This window comes from Apium graveolens, chromosome 8, assembly GCF_009905375.1.
Source record: "Apium graveolens cultivar Ventura chromosome 8, ASM990537v1, whole genome shotgun sequence".
NCBI classification, from domain to species: Eukaryota; Viridiplantae; Streptophyta; class Magnoliopsida; order Apiales; family Apiaceae; genus Apium; species Apium graveolens.
The window spans coordinates 250505619-250517451 of NC_133654.1; the positions used below are offsets into that span (position 1 = coordinate 250505619).

At 35.3% G+C, this 11833-nt stretch overlaps 1 protein-coding gene across 1 annotated transcript; it reads left to right on the forward strand.

Moving 5' to 3' along the window:
* Positions 1-5932: 5932 nt before the first annotated feature.
* Positions 5933-8688, forward strand: LOC141680620 (helicase sen1-like). Its single transcript, XM_074486797.1, has 4 exons — positions 5933-6046; positions 6393-6941; positions 7067-8179; positions 8302-8688. Exons 1-4 carry the CDS (start codon positions 5933-5935, stop codon positions 8686-8688), a joined length of 2163 nt encoding a protein of 720 aa, XP_074342898.1.
* Positions 8689-11833: the final 3145 nt, after the last annotated feature.

Here is an 11833-nt window from a genome sequence, read left to right on the forward strand (position 1 = left end):
TAAAATATTTTCAGAGTGTGAGAAATATTTTTAATTATTTAAAAGTATTTTCTCCGATAAATAATATATTTGAGATATGAGAGAAAATTACTTGGAAAAATATAAGGAGTGGGATAAAATGAGATATTAATATTCCTTTATCAAATATTAATTTTCTAAGACTGTAAAAATATATCTTTGGATTTATAAATATTTTATGGAGTGAAAGATATATATTTTATCCCTTTTAAACCCATCTGTTTTTGAAATAAATTTAGCACGAGCATTCTAAAGAATATCCAAGTTCTGATATTCCTTTTTCAAACTTGTTGCCTTATTAATATTACAAGAGAGCCTGAGAAAAATCATTCTTTCGATAGTTCTTTTACGATCTCATTGCTTTGGAGTATATTCCTTTAAAATATATATTTTTGATTTTCAGCAAATTGGAATATCTCTTGTATTTATATTTAAAATATAAATACACTTTAAAAAATATTTTTGAAAATATTTTGCTAGATATGGCTTTTTACTTTTGATTATGTCAATTAAATTCATGCCTATTTGGAGAGGATATACATGTATTAAATTTTATGTTAAATTATGCAAATACCAAAATAAATAATTAATCGAAGATGTCCTTTCAAAATTTTCTTTGGCTAAGAATGATGCCATTTGTAACATAACCTACCTCAATGCCCAGAAAATAATGGAGAATACCCAAGTCTTTAATGCTAAATACGTGATATAAATGAGACTTGAGGTCTTCAATTGTTTGTGAACTATTACCAGTGACAATAATGTCATTAACGTAAACAACAACAATGGTAACAGCATCTGTAGTACGTTTGATAAACATACTGTAATCATTTTTCGACTGGACATACCCCAAAGAAATTAATTCACTGACCAGTTTTTCAAACCATTTACGGGATGCTTTCTTCAAACCGTAAAGAGATTTTCGTAATCGACAAACCTGATTAGCCTTATGTGGAATACCTGGGGGCACTTTCATATAAACTTCCTCAGTAAGGTCGCCATGAAGAAAGGCGTTGTTCACGTCCAGTTGATATAATGTCCACTTACGACTGACAGCAAGGGCAATTAAACATCGAATATAGCTTATTTTATGACTGGAGAGAATGTTTCCTCATAATCTATTTTGTGTTGTTGAGTGAACCCCTTTACAACTAAGCGGGCTTTGCAACGTTCTAGAGAGCCATCAGCATGAAGTTTTATATTATAAACCCATTTACATCCAATGGGTTTCTTCCCTAATGGCAAATCAACGAGAATCCATGTGTGATTATCATTTAGTGCCTTTATTTATTTGGCCATGGCATCGACCCATAAAGGATTAACAGCTGCATCTTTATAAGTAGTAAGCTTACGAATGGACTCATGATGAACAAGGAATGCTTTATGATAAGATGGCATATTAGAATAGTTGACTAAATTACACTAGTGAGTTGGAGTATGAAGAGTGGCAAGATGACAGTGATAAGAGTTAAGATAAGATGGTTGTTTTCTAATGCGAGTGGACTGTCGAGTTTCAGGATGAGCACTATTATCAGTGATGTTAGAACTATCAGTGGTAACATCATTGACAATAGTAGTAAGATTAGGATTTGTAGTATCTGAATGAGTGGTAGAAGAAATGTCATGAGAATTTGTATCAGGAAGACTAGCAGAAGATGTATGAACCAAATCATCAGGTTCAAAATATGAGGTATGAACTGCAGTTGTATTTGTAGGAAGAAATGTAGACGAAAGATATTGAGATTTAGATTGGATAGACAATATGTGATAAGGAAAATGATGCTCATAAAAGGTAACATCTCGAGACACAATAATTTCAGAAGTAGATAAATCTAGGACTTTATATGCCTTCTGATAGAGTGGATAACCTATAAAAACACAAGGTTTGGCACGGGGAGAAAATTTTGTGCGGACATGTTTTATTGTAGACACGTAACACAAACAACCATAAACACGTAAATTGTCAAGGCACTGATCTATTTTGAAGAGTCTGAAGTATGGTGTGGTGTTACCAATACTCTTAAGAGGCATCCTATTTATGAAGTATGTTGCATATAAAATGGACTCACCCCAATAATGATGTGGTAAATTGGACTGATATTGTAAAGCACAGACCATTTCCAATAGATGTCGATGCTTCCGTTCCACAACCCCGTTTTGCTGGGGTGTGTAACTGCAGCTGGTTTGATGTATTATCCCTTTGGATTGAAGAATTGATTTCAAATATCCTTCAGTGAATTCTTTAGCATTGTCTGATCGTATAGGTAAAACCTTACGGCAGAACTGTTTTTCAGCATAAGCAATGAACTTGGCTATAACAAACGGGACTTCAGATTTATACTTGATCAAATGTAACCAAGTATAACGACTATAATCATCAACTATAATAACAAACTGGTTACAATGATTATGATTCTTGACCTTATAAGGTCCCCATACATCGATATGTAGCAATTCAAAGATAATAGTGCTTTTAATACTACTAATTGGACAAGAATTCCTAGTTTGTTTTGCTCTAGGACAAATTTGACAAAGAGAGTCTACAACATCTTCTTTTACTTTGCAATGAGGCTGAAAAAACTTTAAGTTGGAGAAAGAAATGTGTCCCAAACGGAGGTGCCAGAGTTTTGAGTCATCTGAAATACTGAGATGTGCAGCAACCGAAGAACTAAAAAAATGAGTAGTAGAGACACCCTTTTTTGGTGCAACAGTGTATAAACCAGTGTGAAGTTCACCAAGAAGAAGTGGTGGATGCTTCTGAGAGAGGTCCTGAAGGTGGCATTGTGTTGCAGAAAAAATGACATTAGAATGCATATCTTCACAGATTTTATGAACAGAAAGCAATCCGTAATGAAATGATGGGACAAGAAGTACATTGGACAATGTGATTTTATCATTTAAAATCACAGTACCAACATGTGTTACTCTAATTTGACTTCCATCCGGTATGGTTATGAAATTGTTTGCATCAATCACAGGATTAAGAACTGAAAAATCATCTGGATAAGGACTGATGTGATAAGTAGCTCTACTGTCTAAAAACCATTCTTTTGTAAAAGAAGACAACAAACACATTTTACCTGCAAGTAGTGCATGTCCATTTTATCCTTGAGTATCTTGATCTCTGTCAAAAAATTTCTGTTCGTCAAGCAATTCAATCAACTGATTATATTGATCCATAGAGATAGGAGGTGCAGAATTAAATGAAGCATTGGTAAGAGTAGAAATCATATTTCCATCAGTACTATCAACATCATGATCTGACAAAGATGTATTTTGAACATTCTAAGAATTCTGAGAGAATGCAGCAACCTTTCTTTCTCTTGGTTTAAAACCTGGTGGGAATTCATGTATCTTAAAGCATCTTTCTATGCTATGACCATTTATTTTACAATTGGTACAGTAATAAGAGCTCCCAGGTTTTCTGATAGATTGTGTCTGGAACTGCTGAGAAGGAGCAGAGTATTGTTGTTGATTAGAGTGTTATTGTGGAAATTTGGTTCCAGAGTAATTGTTAGAAAATCTCCTTCTGTCAGCAACAAAAGCCAAAGTATCAGTCTGAGTTACTTGTTGAGACATTTCTTTATAATTTTCCTCTTGAGCCACTAATCTGTAGGCCTGTGTCACATTCAACATTGGTGTCATCATTAGAATATTTCCTCTCACAGCTGAGAAGTTGTCATTCAACTTCATAAGAAACTGTAAAACTCGTTGTTCTTGCTGCATCTTTTGGATTTGACCTGTTAGATTACAAGAGAATTTTTCACAAGTACAGGTTGGCAATGGGTATGCATCATCCAGACTATCCCATATAATTTTCAACAGATTTTGTCTCAATACAATTCAATCTTAGAAATTACTCAGAAACAGTTTTCAAGAAGTCAAGAAACAGCAACAACAAGAAGATTTCATATCAAAAAAATTATCTTCCACAAATCAACGAATTCAGAATAAAGAAATCTTTATCATAGATCGATGAGTCAACAGATAAAGAAATGATTAACTGAACGTTCCGAGCAAGATTAGAAATATCAATCACCAACAAAATAAATCGATAACCAGAGATTGAATCAAGAAACACCTGTTTTAGATGCTCGATCAGTTCAACTACTACAGAGATCAACAAATCTTCAACGTTTATTGCGAAAAATTCTCTGACGATCACTTCGGCGTAGAAATCAGCGACAAACGATCAATTACCTCCGATACCATGTAAGTTTCATCTATCTAACCAGTAGATAAGATGAACATTAAGACTTTCATCATCAACAATCAGTAATCAAGAAGAAAAAACTAAAGCTGTATTACTAAAAAAAAGTAATATTTACAGAGAATGTGTATCTATCTACAATCTGTTTTCTTACTCTACAAGTTATGACTACTACTATATATATACAACTAACTCTCTATATGCAGGTTCTAATTCTATTATGCCAACGTGACATTCTGTTAAATACACAGCTGGTGGTGCTGAGCGTGGTGCTGAGCTCATCATGTAATGCTGAGATGAAATGATAGTGTATTGTGTATTAACCAATATGCCTCCGCATGATATATCACATGATGCAGGATCTACGCCTATCAAAAGCATGTCCATGTAACTCGAAAGTCGTAAGCCCCTAACGTCCGCAAGCCATGAACACTAGAGGTTGTGTCCATAGATGTTATTTCCGTAAGTGATTGGTCCCACTACGACCTTATCCTCTAACATTACACGTGTCATTCACTTAAGTACTTTGTCATCCCCTTCCCCTTTTCCTGTCTTTCCTAAATGACAGCTGGTTAGTAATAGGGGAAATAAAAAAGAACATTGAAGAGAAAAGACACATCAAGACAACTAAAAATAAAACACATTCCCTATAGTCTATAACAATCACTTATCTATTAACCTAAAGGACAGTTGGCTAGTAATAGAGGAAATAAAAAAGAACTTTGAAGAGAGAGAAAGATAGACACATCAGGATAACTAAAAATAAAACATACTCCCTGCGAATAACACTATGGTACCTGTCACGAGACTCCGCGAAGGCATGCCTTAGGCATGTTTTTTGCCAAAAGGCATGCCCAAATGACATGCCATTTATCAATTAAATATAATAAAATTTAAAACATATTTATTATACTAATATTTTGTGAATTTTAATGTAAAATTAAAGTTAGTTGATAGTGACAACCGAACCGAATACCATCATAATACTCATTTACATTAGTGACTTTTTAGATACTCAAATCCATGTAAATATTTTATAATTATATTTATTATCTCCGAATATTTTTAATAATAAAATAATTATTAAAAAATAAATAAAAATTAGTAAAAAGACATGCCAAATCAGGAAAAGGTACGCCTGACTAACCCCAGGAGGACATGCACCCTAGATAACTCTCAAAACTAAGAATCTTTACCACTCAAAACTAAGAATCTTTACCATCAGTTTTCTTTTAATTTAAAAAAATATTGATATACTATTGTATAATTAATTAAGAATTTCCGGTGCCTCTGGGTTGCTGTCGTCGGCACGTTTGAACGCATTCGACATCGGCTTCCTTAGAAATGAAAATGAGCGTGCAAAAATTGGAGATAAATGATTTTAAAATAACCTGTATATTCAAAAATACAAAATGCAAGATTTTATAAAAGAAGAAGACGGAAAGTCGAGGGACAAGCAATGAGTAATGCTAATAGACATTTCACTTCGAGAATATCAACCCCCCTCGTCCCTAGACTCTAGTTATAAAAAACTACTCCAGTTCTTCTTCTCTCTTGTCTATATGCATGCTTCTGTATTATACTAGCTATTTATTCTTCTCCTAGCTTTTTAACATACACAGTATAAATCTATCCAAATAGATATCTCAGTGACTACCTAAACACATTGGCATAGCTACTAGTAAACCGAATTTATAGATAAGCATGGAAGCTGAACAGGGTGAGTCTTCACACAACAATAATGCATTATATGTGGGTGAAAACTTGGCTAAAATTGTGCTTTCTTGGTCCCTTGAAGACATTCTACATGAACACAAGGTTTGTTTTCTTCATCTCTCCTTCCTTTTTGATCCAAAAAGTAATAAAAAAATATATTTTTTAGTTCCCGTTTTGGTCGATTTTGAGCTTGGGATTTTACTTAAATTCGAGAAACCGAACAAGTCAAGCAGTCAACTGATTTTTAGAACACTGTTTAAGAGTTGGCAGGTCCGAACAAGATACAGGGATGGTGGTTGAAATGTCTAATTAATTGGCATTGCATGTCTTGGGCTTATTCCTAGTTTTAAGATTCTCATGCAAGTTCACTTTCTCAATTAAATGTATTTATACTTTTAGCTGTGGTAATATTAGTGTATAATCTAAATTACATTCGATCTTCAAACAGGTGAATGCAATTCCTCATTCATTTAGTTCACTTGGGGATTATCTAAGTTCGTTTGTTTATCCACTTGTTGAAGAAACGAAGTCTGAGATTTGTTCAAAAATCGAATCATTGTCAACTGCACCTTTTGCCAAGATCATTACTTTGTGTTCTTCTGAGCGGTTCATACAGCCACGCTATGAAATAGTTTTTGGCAAGTGGAAAGGAAGTTTGAAAAAACATACCAAAGTGTCACACCAAGCAAAGCTTGGAGATTTATTTGTTTTTAAGCAGACTAAACCTGATCGAAATTCTAGTGTACGGAGGCTGGGGAGGAGCTGGTGTTTTGGCTATGCTACGAAAATCTTAAAGCATGACTTCAATGAGAGGCTTATTTATACTCCTCATTTTGAAGTTAGTAGTTCAATCAAACTTGAAGCAGCACTGGATGTATCTAAGCCCTTTTACGCAATTTTTATAATGAACTTGACAACCAACAATCGAATATGGAATGCACTGCACACTTGTCCTTCTGATCATGTCATCAGGGAACTTCTGAGCATTAATCCAATGGTACATAATCTGTGTATCACTCTACACTTTTCTTGCTGTATTTAATTAACATGTTAATTAGCTTCAATTTATCATTTCAATAAAGCTTGCTTGTCATTATCATACACTTTTGAGTATCAATTCAGGTACAGGAAGACTGCAAAAACTGTCCTGCAATGAAGGAAACACTGGAAGAAAAGTTATCATTAACATCTTATCTGAACAAGTCCCAGTGTGAGGCAGTTGTACAGTGTATCTGTAACAGTGTTTGTGATCACAAACCGTCTCTGGAACTCATTTGGGCTTCCCCAGGGACCGGGAAGACTAGAACTCTTGGTGTGCTGCTTTGTAGCCTCCTACGTGTGAATTGTAGGACACTCGTCTGTGCTCCTACAAATGTGGCAATCTTAGAAGTTGCTTCACGTGTTATGCAATTGGGGAAAGAATCAGCAAAGACACTTGACGAAAATGGTAATCCACTTTGTAGCTTCGGAGATATACTTGTATATGGTAATACAAACCGAACTGCATATGAAGCTGGAGACTTGTACTTGGATTATCGTGTAAAAAGGCTCACCAAATGCTTTTCACCACACTTTGGTTGGAAGCATTGGTTTACGACCATGACAGAGTTCCTAGAAAATTGTGTCTCAGAGTATGCAAGTGAAGCTGACAAGTGTGTTGATAATCGAACCTCGTTTCTTCAGTATGTAAAAGACAGATTTATTCCGATGTCAGATTCACTTAGAAACTGTATCTTGACTATTGGGACTCATCTATCAAAAGCATATATCTCAGAAAAAGATATTAAAGATTTGATATTGCTGGAGGCCTCACTTCAATCTTTGGAGACTTTCTTATTCGAAGCGAATCCGGTTGGGAAAGAACTTAAGGCAGCATTTTTACTTGAAGAAGGGGTTAAAAGTTCTCCTCAGGATGACATAAACATGCCAGAATTCTTTCACATCAAGAGTGAATGCATTCAACATCTAAGAAATCTCCTGCATTCACTTGATAGACTCAGCCTAATAACAGTAAATGAAAAGTTCTGCTTCAAAATGGCCTCTTTAATTTTTTGCACAGCTTCAAGTTCATATGAACTCTGTAAGTTTGGAATTGACCCCATAAAATTGTTAGTTATTGATGAAGCTTCGCAGGTGAAGGAGTGTGAATCACTAATACCACTACAAGTCTGTGGTGTAAAGCATGTTGTGCTTTTGGGCGATGAATGTCAATTGCCCGCATTTGTTAGTAGCAAGGTAGGGAATCTTTAAATATAACAAAACCCTATCCAGTTCATTTCGTAACATAAGTCTACTATTATATTTTATATCCTTGACTAATTTTCTAAAGTATAAAATTTCTTTTTTGTCTCTTTCAGGTTTCTGCTAAAGCTGGCTTTGGGAAAAGCCTGTTCGAGAGATTGAGTATGCTTGGTTATCACAGGCACCTCCTTGATACACAATACCGGATGCATCCAAACATTAGCAGTTTCCCGATTGCAAAATTTTATCAGAATAGAATCATTGATTCACAAATTGTCAAGAGTGACACGTACAACAAATGTTATCTGCCTGGTCCTTTGTATGGTAACTATTCCTTTATGAATATTTCTTGCGGAAGAGAGGTTCTTTCTGATCGTCATAACTGGAAAAACATGGTAGAGGTTGCTGTTGTACTGAAAATTCTGCAGTTGCTCTACAAAGGTGTATGCATGTTTGGCCATTTGGCATTTATGTCATTTTTATTTAGTTTAAAGAATCCATAAAATCTTCATGGTTTTCTGGTTAACACTAATTAGCTTTACAATACAGTAAAACTTAATACATGTTCCATTTATAGCATGTGTTGCAGCGAAAGTGAAGGTTACAATTGGAGTGATCTCCCCGTACTCTGCTCAATTGTCAGAAATTCGACAGGAACTTGGACAGAAGTATGACAATCTTGACGACTTCCAGGTGCATATCAGATCCATTAATGGATTTCAAGGTGGGGAAGAAGACATAATCATTTTCTCAACAGTAAGATCCAATCAAGATGGATCAATTGGGTTCACCTTCAGTCCTCAAAGAATTAATGTTGCCCTGACAAGAGCAAGGTAGAACCACCAATGTTTCTTACTATCGAATTAACTTCTTAATTAAATAATTAAATTTCTGATCAGTTGCACTTTCCATCTGATGCCTGCAGACACTGTCTGTGGATTTTGGGGAATGAGAAGGCACTGTCGAACAGTGACTCTATCTGGGAAGAACTTATCCTTAATGCCAAAGATCGTCAGTGTTTCTTTAATGTTGATGAAGACAAGGATTTGCGGACTGTTGTCATGGAAGTGAAAAAAAATCAAGATCAACCTGATGATCTATATAATTTGAATAGCACGTTATGGAGAAACACCTCATGCAAGGTATCTTTTTTGTTATATTCGAATTTTCAGTGTCATCGTATGATGCCAGAATTGTTTTTCTTATTTTCATGGACTTCTCATAGATTATGCCATTATGGAGTGATGCTAAAACCAATCAAGCTTATAGCTGTATTTAGGGATTTATCAAGCAATGAATTGCATAAGAATTAAAAGTGTATCCATTATATTTTCTGGGGTTTTCTGACATTAGTTGATTTACTCTTTGTTTAGTTGAAAACATGGATTACTTCAACTACAAAAAAGTTTCCTAGATTCTTTCATTAAAATTCATATCTAATTGTCTTGCTACCACATATATATTCACATGGAGTTTTTTTGAGAGCAGCATATATATTAGCAATTCCTATCAATTTTTACTAACTTTTTCTCAAATAGAAGTTTAAAGTCTATAACATCTCGGAAAATCATACTGCTAAGTCTCCTGATCTTCCACAATACCGTTACAATGGTTAGAGGGCGAGAACTGCTGCAATTTTCACATCTGAATGAAATTCAAAGAATTTTAAACAATACTATATACTAAATCCTTTGTTCAGTTGTCATATACAAGGATGTAGGTATATATAGCCTTCAAGCTAGCTAGGCATACGACGTATATACTTTACAAGTCGTTCTTAATTTTTTTCCGGTTGAGCAGGACATTCTAAATTTAGTTTGAGGTTTTAGAAGTTACATGTACACAGACGTTTTATTGTCCAGCGTCTCAGGTTGCGTAAATGCTGAAACTTTATGATTTACTTTTTTGAGTGTTAGCAGTCAAATACAACCCTTCAACAAATTCAAGTTTGTTAATAATTTGAGGTGATCACCACATTTTAGTTGCAGTTATTGATTAAATTGTATACTTCTGTTTAAAAATCTGTAGATAGACAATTTGCGGACTGTTATATAATTTGGCCATGCTTTTACTCTAACGTTCTTGCCAGCAGCTCTATTTGTTTATATTTTATTTTTTGATATTTGAAATATAGCACGTCTAATTTATGTAATTTTATTCTTCTCGTTAGTTGCATGAGGTTTATCTATGGTAAGTATGTTTAAGATCTATTGGTAGATAGTTTTGCTGACTCTTGAATCTTGAATTTGAGGCTGTGCTTTTACTTCAATGTGTTTGGTAACAGCTCTATATTATTGCAAATTGTAGTGCAGATATTGTATATTCTTTACATCAGTTTCATTTTAGTCATCTCTTTTAAGTATTGTTAATGACTTTTGGGAATATGGATAATGTTGTTGTTTTTCATTATATAGCCAGATAATATTGTTCTGTTTTCAGCCTCTTGATGGATTACAGAGAACCCCTGTGCCTCAACCTGTGCTTAAAGAGTCTGATTATTTTCACAACGAATATCAATCTGGACGAAGAAGTTATGATGAAAGAAATTTGTACACTCAAATTGGTTGTGATCTTGGTGATCCTGCCAAGTACCATAAAATGGATGATGTTGACAGATATATGCATAATAAATCATGTGATTTCAAGGAGCGCCTCGAAGGGCATCATGACTGGGAGGAGCATGAACTTTCATCTGTGAGGATTTATAATGACTCACGTGATTATGACTCTTATGAGTGCCTGGATGGGAATTATGGCTGGAAGGAGCATGAAGTTTCATCTGAAAGTATGTACCGTGACTCGAGTGGTTCTGACTCTACTAAAGGCCCCCAAGGATATTACGGCTGGAAGGAGCACAGACTTCCATCTGAGAGCTGTAATGAATTGCTTGATTATGACTATGCTGAGCGCCTGAAAGGGTATTATGACTGCGAGGACCAGAGACTTTCATCTCAGAGGATGTGTAATGACTCATGTGATTTTGACTCTTATGAGCGCATTCAAGGACATTATTGCTTGGAGCAAAGACTTCCATCTGAGATATTTATAGAGAAAAGAGGTCATACAGAAAGGAGGCAGCACCGTAGAAATGATACTGTTGAACATATCGATAAATTAGACTTGAGACATCTTATAAAGAAAAAGTTGGCCAAGGGCTTGAGTTCCGGTGCAAGCCCTGTCTGTGCCTACGAAGACCATTATGATTTTAGGTACTGGACTCCTCGAAGGGATTGTACGTCTGCACGTGCAAGTGCAATTAGCAAACGACAGGGGGGAAGAACAGAAAATCAAGGACGAGAATGCAGAGTTGCATGTGAGCAGGTACTAGGGGGATCACCATATCTTGAAAGGATGCCGTATCCTAGAGCTGGAGGTGCTGATATTGATGATTTAGGCCTGGGATATCATGTATCAAAACAGGACTTTGGTAATGGCTTAAGATTTGTTGTTAGCGACGACCGTACCTGTGAAATCCATGATGATTGTGGTCACAGAACTTCAGCAAAGGATCCCTTGCTCTTAAATGCACGTGAAAGCATGTTAGGCAGTCAAAAGCAGGGAATAACAAAGGTTCCCGGACGATCGACATATTCTAATAGTACTGACAGAAGCAGGCATCGGGGTAGAGGGTCTTCAGGAAGGCAACAA